The sequence below is a fragment of the Physcomitrium patens genome, chromosome 22 (assembly GCF_059467195.1).
Source record: "Physcomitrium patens ecotype Gransden chromosome 22, ASM5946719v1, whole genome shotgun sequence".
NCBI lineage: Eukaryota > Viridiplantae > Streptophyta > Bryopsida > Funariales > Funariaceae > Physcomitrium > Physcomitrium patens.
In genome coordinates, this window is record NC_143431.1 from 9,060,402 (window position 1) to 9,082,901 (window position 22,500).

The window sequence follows — 22,500 nt, forward strand, 5'->3', positions numbered from 1 at the left end:
TGTTTCTATGGATTTTACTATAAATTTTTTAATCTCAAGATCATATGATTTTATATTTTTGATAGTAGATCATTTTATCAAGAAGGTATATTTTATACAATGTATAAAATCTATCACAAATGAAAAAAACATCTAAATCTTTTTTTGACAATGTTCATTGCTATCATGTATTATCTAAGGATATTATATTAGATAGGAAGACTTAATTTCCATCGAGATTTTAAAAAATCCTTTTTAAAATTCTAAAGATAGATATAAAGCTCTTTTTGACTTTTCATCCTCAAATTGATGGATAGATTGAATATATTATCATGTTGTGATTTAGCTAATATATAAAAATATTACACATAAATATTTAATATATAATTTATTATATAATTTGATAAGAGTCACATTATTAAATTTTATTTATTCACAAAATATAATTAGATTACTACTTTGAAGTGTTTAATTTAAAAGGACTATTATTAAAGTTGATTTTATGTGGATAATAATTTTATACATTTAAAGCCACCTTTATTTGACATTGGTGATCATTGAAATCTTATATATTTCTTTTATTTGATATTTAGGACATATAATATATAAATCTTATAAAAAAATGATTGGAGAGGAATTTTAATAGCAAAAAGAATAGTTAGAGCATCCATATGGCTGAATGGAGATGGATGATGAAAATTTCTATTACTATTGGCTAAAAGGCATGCCTAATGGATTTCAAGGAAGGTACTTGATGCCTTATTAGAAATTAGGGTTATTCTTTCAAGGCTATTTGAACTTGAGAGGCAAAGATCAAAGATTTAAGATTTTTGGCTATGATTTTGGTGTACATTATGTATGATTTGGAGTTTTTATGAAAGAAATATAGGCACTTAAACTCAAGATATTAGTTTTGTACCTATTGTTATTCTTTTGGATATAACACATGCTTATGGAAATCAATGAAGGATTAGAAATTAAAATTAAAGAGAGGACTTTTTTGACTAAACTTTTTATATATTGCTTGATGAATTCTAAGCTAGGATAAAAGAATCATAGGAAGTTGAAGTCAATGCTTGCAATCTAAGAGTAGTAAGTAACCTGATTTACTAGTAGTTGTGTTTTGAGCTATATCTTGAGGAATTTGATAAGATTTTGGCTAATTTTTTTTTATATTATCATGTTATTAAAGTTTATATATAAATTTTGTAGTATTTAGATTTTTGTTTTTTGAGATATGAAGAAAGTAGTATTTAGGTGCTTGTAAATTAGGGTTTAGAGCACTTGTTAGGATTTCTAAGATGCCAAATAATGTATAATAGATTCATGGTTTTTTTTTTTAATAAATCTTAAAAATAAATTTTATATTATCTAAAAAAAATTTAAAGAATTAAATAATTGATTTAAGAGATATAAATTTATAAAATTTGGAGAAAAAAATCTTTTGTAGGAAAAAAATATTTTGAAAAGCTTTTGCTATAATTTGGTATTTTTTGCAAAGTAAAGGAATTTTTGGGAGCTTAGACTTTATATACATATTAAAGATGGAAATATGAAGCTATGGCAAAATTATGGTACAAAGATAGATTTTTATAAGAAGATTATGCATTTTCTTTGAACTTATTAGAAATCAAGCTTACTAGCAAATGATTTAGTTATGACTTAATATAACAAGGATGTTAGAACATTTTTAGATGCTTTAGAAAGCCTTATGTATAAAGCTTCTTAAATATAAATGGATTTTATTAATAATATATATTTTGATACTATTATATTTATTTAGATTCTATAAAAAGAATATATTATTTATTAGAAATTATCCAATAAATTAAAGCTAAATTCTCTATAATTAAGTATTTGGTATATTTCCAAATAAAAAAATCATACCATATGACAATGTAAATAAAATTTTAGAGTAGTATTTAAGATATACCATCAACTACTAAGAAGATGATTAAACAAATTTTTTTGTCATTAGTAACTTTTATTTGTAATAATATGGTATATTTTTCTATGTAATAATTTTTTTTTATTAATTATGATTATCATTCACAACTTGATGCTTTTAACTTCTCAAAAGTTGATAATTCTATGGCAAAAAATGTGGTGAATCATTTATTTGAGAAACATACAATAATGAAGGCATAATCAAAAGAAGCTCAAGAATGAAAATTGACCAAAGTAGATGCCTATCATAAGGAACAACCTTAATTCCATGTTGGAAATAAGACATGGTTATTTTATTGTAATATCAAGATTAGTCAACTTTGTAATAAATTGAATTATTGTGGGCTTAGACCATTTCTTATTTGTGAATAAATCAATTGTGTTGCTTATCAATTATATCTATCAAAATCTATGAAGATCCATTCCATATTCTATGTATCTCTTCTTGAGCCATATAAGACAATAAATATCTTGAAAAGAAGACAAATACCACCTCTTTCTATAGAATTGAATAATAATGAAGAATTCAAGGTTGAAGTAGTCTTAAACTTAATACGGTGCCAAAATTGGTTAGAATAACTTGTTCATTAGCACAAATATGATATTAATGAATAAAAATAGAAGCCAAAAAAGAATCTTATAAATATAGTAAAGAAGGTTAATATTTTTTGTCAAAAGCATCCATCAAAATCAAGATAAAGAATAATAAATCTTTGCTATAAAAAATTAAAGTTTAAAAAAATTACATTCAAATTTCTATCTTTATTTGTAGCTTTTGTATATTTATAGCCCTAAGAAGATAAAAAATCAATAGCTAGGAGATTCAATTCAAGAGCTATCATTTGTTGACTTATTAAACAAGATATTGTAATTATCATGGCTTTCAAGATAACATAGTCGAGATGAAGTCTTTCAAGAATGACATGTACTTTGTCAAATAAATGGTGAGATATAATGCATTTAATATCATGATCTTAGAAGAGACTCTTGATGTTTGGTGATTTTATTAAAAGTAGAAATAACTCCTAATAATGTTAAAAATATTTTGTTTGAAAGAAATTATAAAATGTTCAATAATGATTAAATAATAAAGTGGTCTTTTTGCCTTAGAATAGAATATTATCAATGGTTGAAAAGACCTATCAACTACCTTTAAAGAAAATAATAATCAAATTATTTAGCAAATATAATTTACTGCATCTTGAACTTCTTTAATATGTAATCACCCCTCTTTTTAGAACTTATCTTTAAAAAGGAGGGAGAGGAGATAATGTCATGGATATATCTATAATTATTTTGATAATATGAATAAAGAAAAATAGATAAAAGTAAGATAATTTGATAATATCTTATAGAAAAAATTCTTAGAAACTTCATAAATATGATTTTATTTTTATATATGTCTATAGATGATTGATAGATTAGAAACTTAGTCAAAAAATTAGCCATGTAATATAAATATTCATAGCTTATGGTATAAGCTAATAATATGGAGCACTTATAGGAAACTTACCTTGCAAGTTAAGACATATGTCTCACAAATTGGACATGTGTTGGACGTCTTATAAAATATTGCTATATATTTCTTAAGTAGATAATATATAGAGGCGTAGGAATGAAGCTTTCTTCAATCTTATTAACTCATCTTATGCTTCTAATTTAGTTTCAAGAGTCTTTAATTTTCTATTCTTTTATAATAGCCATTCTAATTTTTTATTAAATATATTTATTTTCTTATTTTTAATTTGTCATCTCTCTTTGATTCATTTTTTACTTTTTTACATATCTTCTTTAAATTCTTATCTTTGACAAATATTTAGCTAATTTTTTAGCCAAGTTTATAATTTATTAATCAACTATAAATATATATAAAGTCAAATACGTATCTATAAAGCTTCTAAAATGCTTTACTAGAAGATAATATCAAATCTACTTACATTTATTTTCTACTTAATATTTCTTATCTAAATAAATATGAATGTGTATAACAGATGGTAATCTTGTTGAATCTTTGATAATCCACACATATCTGCAATGATCTATCTTTTTTCATCACAAATAAGATTAGAGCCTTTATTGGAGATTTAGATTAGCATATAAAATTTATAGCCAAGTTTTCATCAATGAATTCTTCAAGTGTAGCCAAATTATTTTTTAATAAAATATGGATTGATCTAAATGGCGATTAAAATCATTCTTAAAGATCAATTGAATAATCATACAGATGATGTTTTAGAAAAATATTTGCATTTCTTAAATCTCCTTAATAGTCTATAGAAAAAATGATTCATATAAGTAATAGCTTGAGCAATAAACTATTCTAATGAATATTGATAAGCTTGTCAAGATTTACAATAGTTATAAATCTATTCACACTTCCATTAAGAATAGCATCTATAATTTTTTTATTTTTTATTTTTCTATTTATTTTTTCATAAACAACTCAGAAAAATTTAAAAATCAAATTAAAGAAGGATAATCCACGACCTCTGGTATCAAATGAAAATTTCCATACATAGAGATAATTTTCTTTTTTTAAGAAAAAAATTAATATTAAAAAACTAAATACTAGTTTAAAGATAAATAGTTTGCAACCTTCAAAACACAACAATAGAAGTAGAGTAATTCTCTTCTAAATATAAAAATAAAACAATGAATTAACAATGCTATCAAAATATCAAAGATATAAATCTTAAAAAATTAGAAGATCAATAATTTTATATGTCATTCAAAAAGACTAGAAAACCATTCAAAGATGGTATTAAATTAGAATAGATATTGCCAAAGACAAGAAGACTATAAAGTCTTGAAACAAGACTAAGGACTAGAAAGACATTGACAAAAGTAAAGAAGACTTTACTCTTACTTTCATATATAATATATAGCTAGGAGCTATATAACAATGTTCTATAGGACATTCAATAGGTATTCAATTTGCAAGACACATGTCTTAATTTATAAGACAAGTTTCCTATATGTGTGTCATAGAATCAATTTGTAATACAAGCTATCAACATGTTATTATGTTGTAGTTTGGCTACCATGTAAAATTAATGTGATTAAGTATTTAATGTATAATTTATTTAACAATATGGTGAGAGCCATGTTATTGGATTTTAGTTGGTTATAAAATGTGGTTAAATTACTACTTTAAAAGGAGGTTGTTTAAAAAGATTACTATTAAAATTTGTATAACTTTATTTTCTTTTCATAGTAGTTTTTGAGATTGATTTTGTTGGTAGTAATTTTAAATATTTACAGTCACCTTTACTAGACATTGGTGACCCTTGAAGTCTTATTTTGGTTCTTTAATTTGGTGTTTAGAGCATAAATTATGTAAATCTTATAAGAAAAAGGATTGAAGAAGGATTTTAGTAGCAAAGGGAGTAATTAGGGCACCAATATAGATGAATGGAGATGGATGATGAAAATCTCGATTCCTATTAGTCAAAAATCATGACAAATGGGCTTTGAAGAGGCTATCTGATGCCATATTAGAGATTAAGATTAATTTTTTGACGCAATTTGAGCTTTCAAGGCTAGGGTCAACAAGTTTAGGTTTTTGGCTATGGTTTTGGTCCAAATCTTGTATGATTTGGAATTTATATGAAGGAGATATAGGCGCTCAAAGTTAAGGTGTTGATTTGGGAGCTATTGTCACACTTTCTGATATAATGCACGCATACAAAAAGCAATTGAAGATTGGCAATTGTGACTGGAGAGAGCACTTTTGCGGCTATACTTTTGTAGGATGCTTGCTAGATTCCAAGTTGAAGTGAAGGAGTTATTGGATTTTGAAGTCAATGCATGCAATCTAAAGGTAGTAAGTGACCTGATTTACTAGTGGTTGTGTCTTGAGCCATATCTTGAGCAATTTGACAAGGTTTTGGCTCAAAATTTCAAGGAATGTGTAAATTCATGTTAGTAAATATTATATATAAGTTTGATGAATTTGAGTATTGGATTCTTGAGATATTAAGAAAATAGTGCTTGGGTGCTTGTAAATTAAAGTTTAGACCATCTAACGGATTTCTTAGATGCCAAAAGATCGGGAGTGAATTTGCAGTTGGTGTTTTTTGTGGTAAAACTTAAGGGTGAATTCTACCCACCCTATAAATTTGAGACAAACTAAACGATTTGAGATTCTTTATGTTCTTATACCATGAAGGTATTCAAGACAAATAGAGAATTCATAAGAAATATTAAGACTAGCCTTTTACAAGGTTTAAATACTCTTCATACACTATAATATCTTATGTATGTGCTATTTATATATATATATATATATATAATACTGTATGCAAACTGGATACTTAGTAACCTAAATACAAGGAGCTATGATTATACCAACATCTTGAACCAAGCAAGGGGAATTATGCCTTCTTTTCAAAAATGAATTACGCCATTTCAGCAAAGTTACACCGACTCCTATTATCTGTACAGTAACCTCACTCACTCAATCACTGAATCACTCACTCTATCTGTGCGAAATTCGTGCAATGGATGTCGACGCTCATAACTCTCTCAAGAGAAAGCGCCAAGCAGCCCCGTCGGACAGACACCAAGTCCGCCTGGAAGCAAGCAAGCCTGGAAAAAAAGGGGGTTGGTTCACGACGAAGACGAATAAGAAGCAGCAGAAAGAAAAGAAAATAAGAAAAGATCAAATAAATAAAGACAGAAAGAAAAGAAAGAACGAAGACTCCTTCAAGCCAGTCATGGGAACAATCAGGGGAACACGAGTGGGAACGGTCATGAGAACAGGGGACGCCGCTCCCTGGTATTGGTCTGTTTGTGTCTCTCTGTTAGTTTCTGTGTTTGTGATGGTGAGTTTCCGTGACCTTTATTGCCTCCTCCTCGCCCAGATTCTCCTCCTCCCTTCTTCTTCCTCGAAATCCAGTCATCGTCGGTTTACTGCAAATATTCTGGGAGTGAGGGAGAGCGAGAGAGAGGGATTAGCTAGCGCATTACGGGGGCGGGGGCAGGTTTTGTCGAGTTAGTTTCCTTCTTCTTCTTCTTTGCGGGCGGGGATCGGTTGAAGAGAGAGAGCAGCAGCAGCAGCAGGGGTGCGGGGAGGGGGAGGGAAGCTTGATTGATTGAGTCATTCAATCGTCTGTAGCGATTTGCGTGTTCCTTCCTGGTCATTGCAGTTGTTCGATTTTTGTCGCGCTGCGCTACCTTTGGGTTTCCATTACTGTTGAGATGAGAGTGGTGTAATTGCGGCCGTCTCCGCGATGTGTACAATTTGAATGAAGTTTGGTGCAAGAGATTGTTCGATTAGTGGACCAGGGGTTCTATCTGCTTCTGTAAGACTAACCGCCTCGTGATCCCTTACTTTTCGACTCATTGCCTTACTTTGATGCGTGTGTGTTGGTGACCTTTTTGTACGAAGCTTGAATTGATTCTGAATAGTTGTCGGGATCACAAGACGGCTACTTTCTCTGGCTCTGGATCTACAGTCGAGCTTTTCATAGTCTTCATTGATTAGAATCAAATAGCATACAATTAGGTTATTCAATGAGTCTCTTAGAAAATTTGGTTAGCGTAAAACAGAACAATGTGTTGTGAACCAATTTAGAGTTGTAAAGGCCACGTGGACTAGACATGAAGTGTGGGGTTTGTAATTTAGGGTCATCATTAGTTACATTATCTTGTAGATTTTATAGCTCAGATTCTGCTTTAGAGATGGCATTCTGGATTAATTTTTGCATACAAGATTTGTATTCGGGATTACGATCTCACTCGTAGTTTCATCTCTGCAGGTGAATGCAAGGCTTTAATGTCAGACTGCCGGTTTCAGCCTCATTTCAGCTGGTCTTTATTTTAAGGCGTTCAAAATTATCCGGAGTTATGTGTTGAAAAAACCGTACAGATCATATTTCTCTGAGGAATTAGAGTCCAAAACCAACATGTTGAGATGGCAATCACCAGTGCCAGATACGGACTTTCGAAATGGCAACAACCTTCATTTAGACTCTTTTAATGTTACTGTTAATCCTGAACTGTGAGTCACCAGCATCTGATTCTATCTCCCGACGTACAGTACATTCGTTTAGTGGGCAAACTTTACAATAAGGTCTTAGCAGAAAATACCTATATGTATATATATATATATATACACATATGAATTCACTGTGCTGCAGTGGTTGTTATGGCCAGGGGTTTCCGAACAATTTTTTGACATCTTCTTTTCTCAATCGTATCGGGTTAATTTTGTGAAGTGACCTGTAATTGCAAATTGGTTGGAATGCAGATTTACGAATTCGACTTTGGAATTCCCCTTGTTGTCGTGGCACCAGAAAGCTGATACGTTATGGGCTTCTTTGTATTGCATGCTAGTTGTGAGTTCTCAATCTGAAAACCTTGTTTGTTTCTCCTCAAATGTGGGAGGCGCTTTACTTGACCCAGTGAAAACGTGTCTGGCTGGTATGTAATGTTGTGAATTTACATCTACACTCTTTGATCTTCTGGCTGAAGTAGGAAACAATTGAGCAATTTCAAAGTATGTGGAAAAGTTTAGGGTAAGGGTTATAAGATGCACAGAGCAGGTTGATCGAGCACCGATTTTGATAATATATTATTTTTCTTTCTAAGAAAATGTCATGGTTTATGTTATGAAGGCTGTGCAGTAATAAGATTATGAGCTACTGTGGTAACCATGCAGGTCGGGTACGCTGTTATTGTCATTTTATTATGGATCGTGAATCCTTTCAAAATATCTCAAGCTGCCCTCTTCTCAGTCTGTAACCTCCTCCTGCTTCTCATTACAGGTCAGGCCTATGTCGAGTATACTCATCCTATCAGCTGTAGATACCGAGCAAGTTTCTTTGTGATGGATCGAGGTTCACATATTTTGGATATCAAACAGTGAAAAATAGTTCGCTGTGTTCTTATGGTAGGTATCTGTCTTTCCCTGAGTTTTTTTTGTCTAGCACTGTGTGATCCGTACTGATGTATGCTTTGGCGCACTTGCGCATTTCAGGACTTCTGCAAAGTTATTTGGATGCACAACTTAAGAAGGCACAACGGCAGGTATTCTCTTTGTCTTTCTTGTGTGCATTATTATTCAGTTCAGTGATTTCGAGAGTGCCTTTACTAATTGTATGAGACTGTTGTGCAGGGTTATTTGAAGTTCAGTGCAATTTTGGAATGGATTATCCATCAGCCTTTTCAAATTGTTGCTTATGGTAATCCAGCATACGGAGCCCTGTTCCCATTATGTCCCCGATATTCATTTTGATGACTTATCACTGATGCATTTTCTACACAAATTGTAAACACAGAAAGCATTATTATCCGACGAGGCTTTGTTAGGTCACAAACTTTTGAAATAGATAGAGTATTTTATCACAACATTCTGTGGCATTTATCTTGTGTGCTGATCGGAGACTCTTTGTCTTCTGATTCTATTGAGTACGACGTCTACATTTGTATGCAACGTGCATTGTTACAAATGTCCTACCTACTTAACATAGAAGCTCTATTGTGTTAAAATCTTTTTGACATGATAATGTCGGATAGTAATCTGTAGTGGATCGTCTTGATGATCCGGTGGAACTTGTCTGGACTTTTGTCAGGAACGTCATTAGTCTTGTTGGTGGTGACCTGGGACGCACTTCAACAACGTTTGGGCATTCCGGCCTTGCTGTTGCTTCGGTGAATTCAAAGACCCAATTGCTTGGCATTTCTCTCAGGGTAGCGTATTTCTTTGCATATGCTTATAATTTTTCAACCTTTACCCTTTTACTGTAGCCATCTAAAATTTCATTATGTAGCAAGAGCATTCATTATATAACCAAGTCTTTCCTTCTGTTGTACAGAATCGTTATTCTAGTGCAACTACTATGGGCAGGGACTCTAGTTTGTGTGTTTATATGTAAGTCAAAGCTTTCTGTTCATCATCTTTCCATTGCATTCCAGGTGTATAATGGATTTGTTGCTTGTTGATTGTCTCACATTTAGTATTGCTCTTATTCTTGGACCTTGCTAGGCACGCTAAGTGTCCAGAAGAAGGGACGCGTCTATTTTTAGAAAGATGTTAGAGGCTCTTTATGTACCCAGATAATTGTTGAATAAAATAAAAAGTGGGAACTGAAATTTGTTCATGTACTTGATCCAGGTAAGGTGTATGGACACAATAAAGCTCATTTCCATCCTGATGCAATAGACACACTTTATTCTGTTCTACGATCTTCATCTGGGCTTGAAGATGTGAGGTATTGTTTGCTATTTTTTTCCTAACTTATTGTATTGGGATCTGAGCAATTAATGATGGACAGAGGTTTTCATTACTCGAAGCTTCTTTTTGTCCGATTTTAGATAGTTCAATTTGTGTTCCCTTCAGTCTCGGTATGTGTTGATACGTCTGCTTTTGCGCTTCAAAATCACATTTCGATTCTTCTTCTGTACTGGATGTGGAATTTTGTGTCTCACGACGTTACGACCATGTCCTGCAGATACATTGATGGAGGAGGTCTAGCTGAGCAACAGGCGGCTCTTCTCCACTACCAGCAGGACAATTTGCAGTATCTTAGCAAAGAGGTATGCACGTTTTCACGACACGGATTTCCTGCTTGATGTCGGTCTTTTATCAAATACAACAAAGAAGTGACAGTCTTGTAGGTCGACGGAACCTGCTCAAAAGATGTGCTACTTTTGCAGATACTCCGGCTACAAGAAATCTTGAGTAAGTATGAGAAGACTCAAGATGGAAGCACTCCACAGGTGCAAAACAAGTTTTATTTGTTTATTTCTTATTATTTTACTTTTAGTTGCCATTACTGAATGTATCTTGATCATTACGCTTTCTCTGTTACCGAGTCAATCCTTCAGTATTCTTGTGTCCTTTGCTGTTGTTAGATGTGATTTGTGTATCACTTCTGTGTGTTCTTATTTGGTACTTAAGTTGCGGTCCTTGGATGTGGTTGATTTTGCAGGTTGATTTGGTGCATTTGCTGGCTTCACGAGAGCAAGAGCTGCGTGCTATTACAGCTGAGGTCTACCAATATTCCTTATGATGGTTTTTTAGAAACGTGGGATTTTATTGGTTTGAGAGGCTTGAAAACATTTCATAATGTCATGTGTTTACTCTACTTCGTAACAGAGGCTTTGTTGTTCCATGAATAATTGCAGAGGGATCAATTACAGGCAGAGGCCCGTCTTGCCCGCTGTCTGATTGGTGAGCGGGACGCTGACATCTTGCAGGTCCGCGCTATGAATGATCAGGTACATTCAGAAATCATCCTTCAAAAATTATTTCTGAGTGCCTTTATGTTGGTGTTGCCCAAGAAGCACTATTTGGAAGAACATTCGAATATCATATTTTCCTGTAGCTTTAATTCACCGATGCACTGTTTTCACAGTATGTGGAAGAGAATGACCGAGTTCGCGCAATGCTCAACGAGTGGAGTTCTCGTATGGCTAAGGTATGTTGCCTGGGGTTGTTGACGATAAGTGAAATATGCTTTGCATTTGGGAAAAAACTTAGTCTGCATACATGAGGGATTGCTGTTCATGTGTCACGTTGTCAATCTATGGCCGCAGCCATTCCCAAATATCGTGATGGCAAAAACAGTATACTCCATCATTCACACGAAGAAAACATACCTTTTGATAGTCTAGTGTGTAACGTAGAACACATCGTGTGCTGTTTTTTGAGTCCAGAGATCGAACATGAGTGGATAAAATTTTAGGAGCTTGGGTGTTTTTATTGCTAATAACCCACCTTATATTGACCACGTGGAATTGCAGTTGGAATTGGCACTTGAAGCAGAGAGACGAACAAATCAAGAACAACAGAAAAAAATCAACCAGCTTCGGACCTCAGCTCAGTCCTCGTAATGATTGATTAATTTGCAACAGAATCTGTGGGTTCTAAACCACGAAAAATTCTAATCTATTTAAAAAGCTGCCTCTCTTTGGATAAGTGTGTTGAGATGCTAAGGAATGGTCATCCGAAGGACAGTTGGGCGAACAGTAAGTGCTCAGCTATCTGCTCTTCATCAAAATTTGAAAGTACACACCAGTGTGATGTTCACACTAAACCAGTTGCAAATACATTTCTTGGGTGGATTGACGAGTTTCCTTTCATAAACCACTTTCGTTGTATCAATCCTTTTTCTCCTAATCATCCTCTATGGGATTCGTTCAGGGGCGAGTACCTCATCAAAAGGACGCTGACCTTGCCCATCAGATAGCGAATAGGAATCACTCGGCAGAGTTTCTGGAATGAATTTGAGGACCAGTTCAGATTTTCATTTTTTAAAATAAACTGATAGTTATGTTTAAGCCCTATTCAGATTGGTGCATGTGATCTGAAAAAATTTGAACAGTGGTATTTGTGAAATTCTCTTTGATTGGACTTTTTCATTTGAATTTGAATTGGAGCAGATGATTGGAACACTCGGTTGATATATAAGTAGATGTCCATCTTTCTTTGATTGTGTATTAATTTAGAGTTTAGGAAAGTAAATTTTGAACTATTTTTGTTTTTTGTTTTTCAAAGTAAAAAATGAAGTGTCATGAATCTTAGTGACTCAATACTATTGTTATTTGGATATTAAATTAATAAATGTTCCATCCATATGAAAGTTCACAAGGATGTGCACTTTGTAAGTGAAGAATTACATAATGTAAAGTGATTTTGATATCATTTAACCTTTAAACCATCTGGAGTGATGTCACAAACAAAAAATGTTGTAGTATGTAACTTTGACAATGTTTCATGTGGACATTTAACAGTAGAATGTGCAGAAATGAAATATTTGATTCTTTTGAAAAATGGTTGAATGCAAGTATTTTATGTCAATGTTTTTGAAAATGAAAACATGGCAAAATATATAAATAAAAGGGGGAATATTAAATCAACACATTATGTCACTTTGTGGTTTGAAATTGCCCCAATTTTCTTTGAAATGCAAGGTTTTCTAACATAACTAACTTATCTATGAATTCATGTCCTTGTGCTAATAGGGCATCATTACCTAATATATATTGCTCATAACAACTCAGAAGAGTTGTGGGTGTTTGAGCTTTCAAGTATTTGTGGTGTTATTGAGGTAGATTAATTTAAGTTTTAGGTGGGTTAATTTAATATTCTACTACATGCAAATATTTATATATACAATAAGTGTTTATTATTATTATTATTATTATTATTTTCCCTCATAATTCTCACTTTTATGTGCTTTCATAAAAAAATAATCTAACTCTTCTGAGTATTTTTTAAAAACAAAGATTAATCTTATAAATAGATAATTATTAATGCTACATCCCCAATTGATGTCATTGTACCCCCAAGTGACCTCATTGTAGACAACTAGCTAATAATATGCATCTTTCTTTGGTGAATTTTTCTCTTTCTTTGCTTTGTGAAAGGATTGTGGTTAAGAGGGAGTAGTGAATATTTTATGAAAAATACAAGTTGCTTGTTATTGTGTTTTTTTTTTTTTTTTTTTTTTTTTAAATAACTATTTTATTCAATTTTTTAAAATTTGGTTGCCAAAAAAAATATATTCATTTTTTTAATTTTCTATTTTTGATTTAATATTGGGATTAAATAATAGATTGACAAGAATGCCTTAAGCATAGAAGAGCGCTTTTTAGTCAATTTTAGTTATGTAAAGATCATGTAGGGTATACCAATATTAAAAAAATTTAAACCTACCACAATATTTTCTTAATAACTTAAAAATCTCTTTCTCTATCTCTATATATCTATATTTTATAACCAAATAAAAATAAGAATCGAATAGATTATTTTAAATTGAAAATTGATAATTGAAAATTTGAATATTTGTGTATTCAAACAAATCAAAGAAAAGAAACGACTTCCAACAAGACAGTTGGTTTAAGTTGGTATGTAGAGTGGAATTAAATGCAAGTTAAAGCACATATCAAAACTCATTTCATTTTATGAACTTATTTTATTTTATTTTTATAACTCAATAATTATACATATATTCTATTTTCAAATTGAGACCAAAAATTCATTCTTTGAATTTGCCTTGGTTCTTTAAAATGCTTTTGATGTCTATCCTATTTGCAAAGACACTCAAAACCTTCCTATCAACATCCAGAAGAAAAAAAAGGAAAAAGAAATGAAAAGAAAATAAAATTTCACCCAACTTTGTGTCATGTTCATTACCGTTGGTTTTCACTTACAGTATGTTTAGCAAGAAATTGATCAACCTAGAACTCATGATTGTACATTAAAATCAATCAAAGTGAAGAAGGTGTCATATTATGAAAGAAGCCAAAAGTAAAACCCACTCCCTACCTTTCCAAACTGTTTGGCAGAAATTATTTTCCTGAAAAACTGTCAAGTTAAACAAAAACAACAACAACAACAACATTTAAAAACGTAACAAAGATACATTGTTTTCAATGTTTAGAAGGTACATCCTACAACATACATACATACAGTAGTATAATATTTGCGCATTTTGTCTTTCCCCATCAGCAGAGTATTATAATATGTTGCATTCAATGAGCAATAAATTTGCAAATCAGTGAAGTGCCATCCATATCAGGAGCACTTGTGGCAAATCACCCACTAGCTAACAAACACACGCCGCTTGGAAGGAAATATATAAATATCTACAATGGCCTTGGTTGCTGCTCCGACGCCACTAGTCTTGGATGCAGCTCCACCGCGCATCCTCTCTCCCACTCCTCCTCTCGCAATCAATTGCTTAGGGGACTGTCTCGGTGCTAATCATACACACACACAGCAGCTGCATCGAGCTAATTAAGCGAGCAAGCAAGCCCGGTCTCACCACTACCCCCTGCTGCTGCTACTGTCGATTTAGGGGTTTCATGAGATGATAGCTCTTGCGACTCTGTGTTGTTGTGGCGCTACCCACTCGTGAGGGAGGGACCCAATTCTAGGAGAAGGGTAGGGAGAGTTTTAGCTGCTGCAGGTTGGGTTTGTGTTGATGCTTTGAGTTGTAACCGACTGTTCGTGCGCAGCAACGTTTTTTTTTTTTTTTTTTTTTTTCAGTTAATTCATGGAAACAGTGTATGTAGAGTTGCTGCGCAGGTGGAATTCGAATTGAGGACGCGTTTCGAATTTGCTGTAGGGTTGACGACGTCATTTTGTTGCTCTTGAGCGGTCAACGGAGCAAGATGTCTTTTGGGTTGCCTTTTAGACCTCATAAATTTAGTTCGCGCGAGGTTCCGACTGGAAATCTCGTGCCGTTTAGACTCTGTGGGGGAAGAAATGCTGGGGGCAAGCATTGCACGATTTTTCACAAAGAAGGATATGAATGGCGATGGCGGAGCTTGCAGGTCTCGTTCCGCACGAGGGAGGAAGTTTTTCAGTCCTTCGTTGTCTTCAAAGCTGCGGAAGAACGAAGGGATTATGTCGGACGTAGAGCAGGAATTTCCGGCGGAACGTTGCTGGGAGCATATATTTCGTGCGTTAGACCTCCTCAGCATCATCTTTATGTCCATTCGGCATTCTATGATGATGTACCGCACAAATTAGAATGGCGTTTATTACGACAGCCTCCAGACGAGACATCCAATTCCACCCGCTGCTCCCCAACCGTCACGGAATGCAGTGGTGCAGCGGATCGTCATGTTAATGTGGCAGGATCGTCCAACTTAACGGTGCGGTTCGACATGGATTCAAGTGACCAAGGAAAGGTTTGTGTCTGTTTTTATGGTGAAATCTGCTCAATGAGTCGCATGCGCTAACTTATGGCTTGGGAGGATACGTGGCTCTTGTTCTTTATACAATTGTTTGCAAGAACACGTCACACGTTACTAGAAGTCACAATTTTAATAGTTTTTAATAGTTTATTTTTTTATTTTGTTCAGAGGGATCATATTAGGATGTCCGTCTCGTCCAATTCTTAACAGATTGGGATCATCAGTGATATGGATGAAGGTATTAGTTACTCTTGCTGGGTTATCTGAGGTGACTTTTTATTACCAACGGAATCGTTTTTTCCTTTGCGGTGTTATCAATAGTACACTGTCTATGTTTCTGGGCTACAGGAGGAAATTATGTGGGCGAACGAAAGTGTGACAACTGCAAGTAGTGCCTTGGCTCAGTGGCGATCAGCTCGCACTCGAAGTGGCCAAGACGTAGTTGACTGGGGACGATATCATCTCCAGGTAATCGGTTACAATTTTGTCGTTGTTCATGGAAACCTTCATTCTATCCACACAGTAACTGTTTACATTAATCTCCAAACGTTTAGTCTTTTTTTTAGTTTGCAGTGCATATCAAATGCTCCTCATTTTGAGCTTGTAGCTTTCAAGATTTTAAATTTCAAACTTTTTCTTGTAGTATCCTTAGCGTTCGTGAAGTTGTTGCATCAGAAGACTAACTCCGGATTTTTACTGGCGTGGATAAAGAGTGTAATCAACGTAGACATGGTGTCTTACGTCTCCGGAAAATATTTGCATGAAATATTTACTGAGTCGTGAAGAAACAGGTTATGTTTGTGGATAGATCACACAGAGCGCGGGCTCGTTTGGCAGAGGGACTCTTTGAACGCATCGCTGCTTGGAACGGATTCGGTCTGATCCTCTATGGCGTATGGGTCTACCTCGATGTCTATTTTTAGAATTCCTTATCATTAATACCTTTGAAATTTCGACGCTTACTCTCTTATTTCGAATTATCCTCATCGGACTGTCAACGTGAATCAGATTCTGTTTCATTATTATGCAGCATTCATGTGGAATCAGTGCAATAGAGGGCGAACTCCCATCTATGAGCTATCAGGGTGAAGGGCAGAGGCTTGGTGTAGCTCGTCATGTGTTTAAATCTCCAGCAACGACTCTTGATCGTAGGTCTAATTCCTTCTTGAAGCTTACTAAGTGATCTGAATGAAAACCTCCAGGCATTGGTTTTTCAAAATAAACTAATAATATTTTTAAGATAAATTTTACAATCAGCATTCTTCTCAGCAGACCTGAGAAGTAACGACTGTCCCTTGTTTTGCTACGAATCTATGATTTTCGTTATGCTGCATGACTCATCTTGAAATTTGATTATCATCTCAATTCTTCTGAAGTTAAGAACATTAGACAGTTTTTTTCGTTGTTCCATGCCCTACGAGATTATGTATTGTGATGGATTCATATTGTAGAAAACAAACCTGCGCGCTATTTGGAGTAACCTTCGATGTGAACGCATTTGATTATTTGCAGTGACCTCGACAGTTATGACCTGATAGTAGCTATGGACATTGAAGTTAGGGACGAAGTTCTACGCTTGGCAGCCTCTGGGCCTTCAAATGACATTTCCTACGCCAACAAGGTATTCTTCCGTCTTTGTACAAAACCGTGAAACTGTTGGTCTTACATGGTTGCAAATTCAGTGGTGGTTCTTGAAGTGTAATTCTATGCTTTTAGTCTTGCCAACGGCTTCGATATTACGAATAACATGCAGGCAATTTCCATAGAGCAGGATCCCATTTTGTTTTAGTGTTGTGTTATTTGGACAAACGACCGATTTCTATGAGATTTTGGGACAGGCAGAAGTGGAAGTTTTATGGAATGGACTGATTTTCCGTGTATTATATCTCAAGGGTTGTTGTGCAGGTTCGATTAATTAGCGAGTTTGCTACCTACGGTGTAGGTACCACATCCTTGCTGGAAGATAGTCTGCTAGAAATGATCCAACCCGATCTACCTCAGGCCTGCGCAGCACTTGAGGTGAGCTTCCACCTCATGCTCACTGTCGGTACCTCAAACTATTGTTGCTGCACTATTTCTTCAATTTTTGGTTATATTCTGGAAAATTACAACCACATGAAAACAATCCACCATCTGAAACTCCAGTTCCTTTGTCGTGGTTGGTTCAGGTTCAGCCCACGTATATGTCACAATATTCAAAATGGCGTGTTATGGTGGCTACCATATCAATGTGCTGTGCAGGTTTGATTCAATTTCTAATGGATGCATATCCAGATGACCTTCCCGACTATGATCCTGTAGATTAGTTGGTAGGCTCTTCGGAAACAATCTTCTCATCAGTGGTTCCTCTTCTGTAGAGGTAGAAACTGACATTTTGTTGTATAAAAAAATGTACACAATAATATCATGGGGGTAAAAAATTGGTGCTGTATGCAAGTTTATGGTCTTTATCTATTGAAAAGAGGTGAAATACAGTCGCCTCCCATTCTCGTGGAGTTGTTAAGGTAGTAACACCTAAAAAGATTGACGATTCCCTCATTGAATATTAGTACTTGTATTAATAGGACGCGGATTCCAGGATTATTGGTATTTAGAAAAGTAATTGCCTAAAATATCTACACTGGACGGATACATTTTGTCACTATGGTCGTTTCATTCGTATTGGTTTTGGAATTGCTAAATACTCACATGCTAAATATTATAAAAATGTCATATCTATTTTCTTACAGTACAAGTAATGAATGAAAATGAATAACAATTAATATCATTAGAATTATTCCCGTAAATTCAAATCATGTATGCTACGAAATAAAACAATTATATGGCATGCACTTTTTTCTTCCAGGTCATGTGAGCAGTGCCCCTCAATTTTTTTGTTAGGTGCACTTTAAGAATTTTTTTAAAAAATAAAACTTTGAGAAGACAGTTTCAAAGTTGTCAAGAAAAATATCCATTAAAAAATTTAAAATAGATTTGTTATGTTTTCCATAATTCTCACAATCAAGTTATATTTTTTTGTACATAGAACAGTAAAAAAAAACTCAAATTTCTAAAAGACAATCATTCTTCATTAAACACAAAATCTTCCTAAAACTTGTGAATCATGTGTTTCAAAGTAAGATTTTAGATCCGAAGACCAGAAAAGGGTAATTCATTAGGATTTTCTGTTCATCCAGGACCAGGTGTGAGCTCAAGTACATAATCCGCTGTTCTACAGCAGCCTATCTATCTATATAAAGACACCCTTCACCTTGCTTGCATGTAAGAAAAGCCAATAATAAAAACCAATTCAATTAGTGCAGATCCATCATTTTAATCACAATCATCGTCGCATTGACCTCAAGGCTCTATCACGGCTTCCAAAAGCCAACACCTTTACACCATACCAAAAACAAACAATAATTGTATGAATCTATCTATATATACACACACGCACACACACACACACACATATATATATATATATATATATATATGCAGACACATACATATAGACCCCATCAGGGTGAGCTGAAACGAGGATTATCCAGGTTGAAGCCGTGAAAACCGAGTTGAAGGAAGCAACCAAGGTGGGGGCTCAAACAGTGCTTTGCTTTATTTTGCTTGGGAATAGCGCAATCTCGGTGGGACTGCAGATGCAGCAATATTATCACCCATAAGCTTAGTCCACTTTTCCCTTTTCCTTTCTTCCGTCTACCTAAGTCTGTCAAGGCTCAGCGATGTTGTCATGTGATTGATCCCTCCACCGTCATCGTCAGGTGCGTAACTAGATGTGTCAACGATCTTTTTTTATTCCGAACATGTGGTTCCCAATCGGCGTAGACTCAATGTTTTTCTTGCGAACATTCGAGACTAGACCTTTTTTCTCAGTGTGGGGGTTCGGTTATTGTCGAGCTGCTGGATGAGCACAGAAGTCGATCGCAGATGGTTTGAGGAGTCTTGAAGGCTGTTGTAGTTGTTGTTGTTGTCTTATCATTCTGTGAGCATAGCTTGCCTCGATTCCTACTGGGTGACTTGACCAGCGTCTGGGCGAAGTTTGTTTCGCAATTCTTGTTGCTTTTCAATGCTACGCGCGAGTTTTCCCCAGCTTCGTATAGAGGCTTCAGATCAGGTACCGATTGGTACCCACTAATGCTTCTTCTCCTTCGATCTTGCTGGATTGTTTGATGACTAGAGAGAGCAATCCTCAACCTTTAGATCGTTTTCACTCGGTTTTAGCACTGGCACTTGCTTGCATGACCAAGTCACGACCGTGGTTGACGCAGTTCTAGCGTAAAAGTGGAGGGAATATCTTCTTATTCTGTGGACGAGGGCTTTGTGTGGCGTGCAGGAATCCTATCGAGTAATCGTGCTTAATTTTTTTAGGAATTGTACGAGTTGGGATTTCGAAAATATGTTGTGAAATTCTTGCTCGGGTTTCAGTGCCACTCGCAGCCGATCGTTGGGATTGACACTGTTTTGAAGCAAGTGCGAGGGTTTTGCTCCAGGGTTATAGGTTTTAGGGCAGATCCATCTTGCTCTTCATCTGTTATGTGGTAAATTCTAGCTCAGAATTGTCTCTGCGGTATGTTTTATTGATCTAGTACCGTGGAGGTGGCTGACGCAGTCTTTATTCAGGATGTAGAGCCCTGAGGAGCTCTATGCGGTTTTACTAAACCGTGTTACGTTGCGACCCGGAATATTTTTTTCTAGTCACTAAAAGTGATTTATGGCGAACTCTCGGGTGAATATCAGTAGCTGCCTTCAGAGCCTTAACTGTTTGAGACTGTTGGAGGAATTGCAAGTTACAATGCGTTCATCGCCGTTAAAAGGCGGACGTCGGCACTTTAAGCCGAAAGTTTCTATTGGTCGGTGGACAATCCTCGCGCTTTTCACACTTTCAATGGTCTTTCTGTACTTGATGGTTGGCGATGGATGGCGAGCAGTCGGAGAGAATTCTGACACTGGCTCTGAGGTTACCCTACCTGGTGAGCAAGAAGGATTTGGTCCCATTTCAACATGGATTCAATCCAATGACCAAGAGGGATTAAGTCCTACTCCAGCAGTGTCTCAATCTGGTGACCAAGAGCAATTCAGTCCTACTCCAATAGTGTCACAATTCGGTGACCAAGAGGGATCCTTCGTTGTCGTCCCAACGCCTACCGCTTCAATCGAGAACTCAAGCATTTCACAAACAGATTCGAGTGCGGCCCCAAGCGTCGAGGCTATTTCCCCAACCCTACGTAGTTCTGACAAGTGTGATGGCCGCCGTGTCTACATCTACGAACTTGCGGCGGAATTTAATGAGCTGATTTTGAGGAATTGCACTGGGGTGGAGGCGTGGTATTCCATGTGCGATGACATCATCAATCAAGGGTTTGGAGTACCATTGCAGATTCCGGAGTCAGACCCAATGGCGAGCATTCTTCAACCCCCGAGTGCATGGTTCCGCACCGACCAGTTCACCATTGAGATTACCTTCCACGAGCGATTAAAAATCCACCCGTGTCGGACCACGAACACCGAAGAAGCCTCCTTGTTCTACATCCCTTTCTACCACGGCATCGACTTAATCAAAAACCTCTATAACACAGACTTCGTGGCACGCGACCGCTTAACCCTCCTCTTCATCAAGTGGTTGCGATCTCAAAAGCCATGGCAGCGCTATCAAGGCAAACGACATGTTCTGGTCTTGGGCCGCATCGTGTGGGATTTCATCCGTGATTACAGCAAGGACAAAACCTGGGGGAGCTCTCTGCTCACGCATCCCGAGCTTACCAACGTCACCAAGCTCTTGATCGAGCGTGACATATGGAAGGACGACACGCTTGGTGTACCATATCCCACTTCCTTCCATCCATCCTCCGAATCCGATCTACGCGCATGGCAGCGCACTGTCCGGACCTTCAAGCGTCACAAGTTCGTCTCCCTGGCAGGCGCCACCCGAGATAATAAACTGACCGGCCTAATTCGCGATGCGGTCTTCGAGCAATGTGCAAATTCCTCTAGATGCCACAGCATCGCTTGCAACGACGGGTGGTGTAAGAGAAACCCCCAGGTCATCGTCCAAATGGGTCTGGAATCTGTTTTCTGCTTGCAACCTCCCGGCGACAGCCCTACTCGCAAGGGAATCTTCGACAGCCTGCAAACGGGCTGCATCCCTGTGGTCTTCAACCGGCAACAAGCTGCGCTCCAGTACCTGAGCCATCTCCCAGGCAACCACAGCGACTACTCCGTGATCGTGTCCGAGGAGGACGTTTGCGACCACAACTACGACATCATGAACCACTTGTCTAGGATCCCGCTAGCCGAGGTCGCGAGGATGCAAGCCAATGTCGTGAACCTGATTCCGCGGCTCTTGTACAGGAATACGAAGCTGACAGGCGACTACACTTCCATGGATGCGATCGACGTTGCCATGGGTAGTTTGTTGACGAGCTTCGACGCTGAGAAACCGATCGCTGGAGCGTCATCGTGATCAGTGATACCCTTCAATCTCGTCGCTGCCGCTGCCGCCGCCACGGCCATTGCAGAAACCCACCCACATTCTTCCAACGTGTCGATGTGTAGTGATTATTCCACCGCCTTCCGCGGTGCGAGCCATCACAAATCCACAACTGATCACTCTTCTTCGGCGTGGTGCGATGTCCCATCCGCTTCGGGATTTTTTTTATTTTTTTTTCCTTTTCCGACATGCTCTGCTTGCTTCACGCGATAACCGAAGCCTTTCTTCCCCATACCACAAGCCCTTCTTGTGTGTGGGTGTTGATAGTATCATTCAATTAGTTATAGATCTACTGTAAGTATACCAGTTTACCGCCATGATTTTCTTTTCTTTTTTTTTGCTCATTCTTTTTCACATGAGCTGCAATTTTGATAACTCACTTTCGGATTAACATGCAAATTGAGTTTATGGTCTGAGTTCGTTTACTTTCAGCCCACAAA

General features: G+C 36.2%; 3 protein-coding genes across 18 annotated transcripts; all 3 read left to right on the forward strand.

The window, feature by feature from the left end:
- The first annotated feature begins 6,760 nt into the window (after window positions 1-6,760).
- Window positions 6,761-12,324, forward strand: LOC112274688 (protein FIP1). Of its 4 annotated transcripts, XR_016500043.1 has the most exons (16): window positions 6,761-7,229; window positions 7,686-7,927; window positions 8,177-8,264; window positions 8,588-8,693; window positions 8,906-8,955; window positions 9,044-9,110; window positions 9,501-9,579; window positions 9,744-9,799; window positions 10,043-10,139; window positions 10,380-10,464; window positions 10,585-10,647; window positions 10,860-10,919; window positions 11,056-11,148; window positions 11,286-11,348; window positions 11,674-11,898; window positions 12,074-12,324. XR_016500043.1 is itself a non-coding variant. In XM_024504361.3 (15 exons), the coding sequence occupies exons 2-15, from the start codon at window positions 7,833-7,835 to the stop codon at window positions 11,761-11,763; spliced, it is 1,092 nt and encodes a 363-aa protein (XP_024360129.1). In that variant the 5' UTR covers window positions 6,761-7,229; window positions 7,686-7,832; the 3' UTR covers window positions 11,764-12,324. The 4 variants fall into 4 exon arrangements, 2 of the variants coding, with proteins under 2 accessions (XP_024360129.1, XP_090102346.1); XM_024504361.3 differs by having other exon boundaries at window positions 11,674-12,324; XR_016500044.1 differs by lacking the exon at window positions 8,588-8,693 and having other exon boundaries at window positions 6,992-7,229; window positions 8,694-8,955.
- Window positions 12,325-14,548: 2,224 nt separating this feature from the next.
- LOC112274635 (uncharacterized) lies at window positions 14,549-18,007 on the forward strand. Of its 6 annotated transcripts, none has more exons than XR_016499978.1 (8): window positions 14,549-14,692; window positions 14,950-15,570; window positions 15,925-16,044; window positions 16,368-16,469; window positions 16,607-16,728; window positions 17,089-17,197; window positions 17,469-17,595; window positions 17,745-18,007. XR_016499978.1 is itself a non-coding variant. In XM_024504277.3 (8 exons), exons 2-8 carry the CDS (start codon window positions 15,049-15,051, stop codon window positions 17,880-17,882), a joined length of 1,227 nt encoding a protein of 408 aa, XP_024360045.1. In that variant the 5' UTR covers window positions 14,549-14,692; window positions 14,950-15,048; the 3' UTR covers window positions 17,883-18,007. The 6 variants fall into 6 exon arrangements, 4 of the variants coding, with proteins under 4 accessions (XP_024360045.1, XP_024360044.1, XP_024360047.1 ...); XM_024504277.3 differs by having other exon boundaries at window positions 17,482-17,595; XM_024504279.3 differs by having other exon boundaries at window positions 14,679-14,818; window positions 17,482-17,595.
- Window positions 18,008-19,062: 1,055 nt separating this feature from the next.
- Window positions 19,063-22,500, forward strand: LOC112275325 (putative xyloglucan galactosyltransferase GT17). Of its 8 annotated transcripts, none has more exons than XM_024505606.3 (2): window positions 19,063-19,145; window positions 20,194-22,500. In XM_024505606.3, exon 2 carries the CDS (start codon window positions 20,285-20,287, stop codon window positions 22,031-22,033), a length of 1,749 nt encoding a protein of 582 aa, XP_024361374.1. In that variant the 5' UTR covers window positions 19,063-19,145; window positions 20,194-20,284; the 3' UTR covers window positions 22,034-22,500. The 8 variants fall into 8 exon arrangements, with proteins under 8 accessions (XP_024361374.1, XP_090102459.1, XP_024361367.1 ...); XM_090246333.1 differs by having other exon boundaries at window positions 19,130-19,145; window positions 20,183-22,500; XM_024505599.3 differs by lacking the exon at window positions 19,063-19,145 and adding an exon at window positions 19,182-19,687 and having other exon boundaries at window positions 19,842-22,500.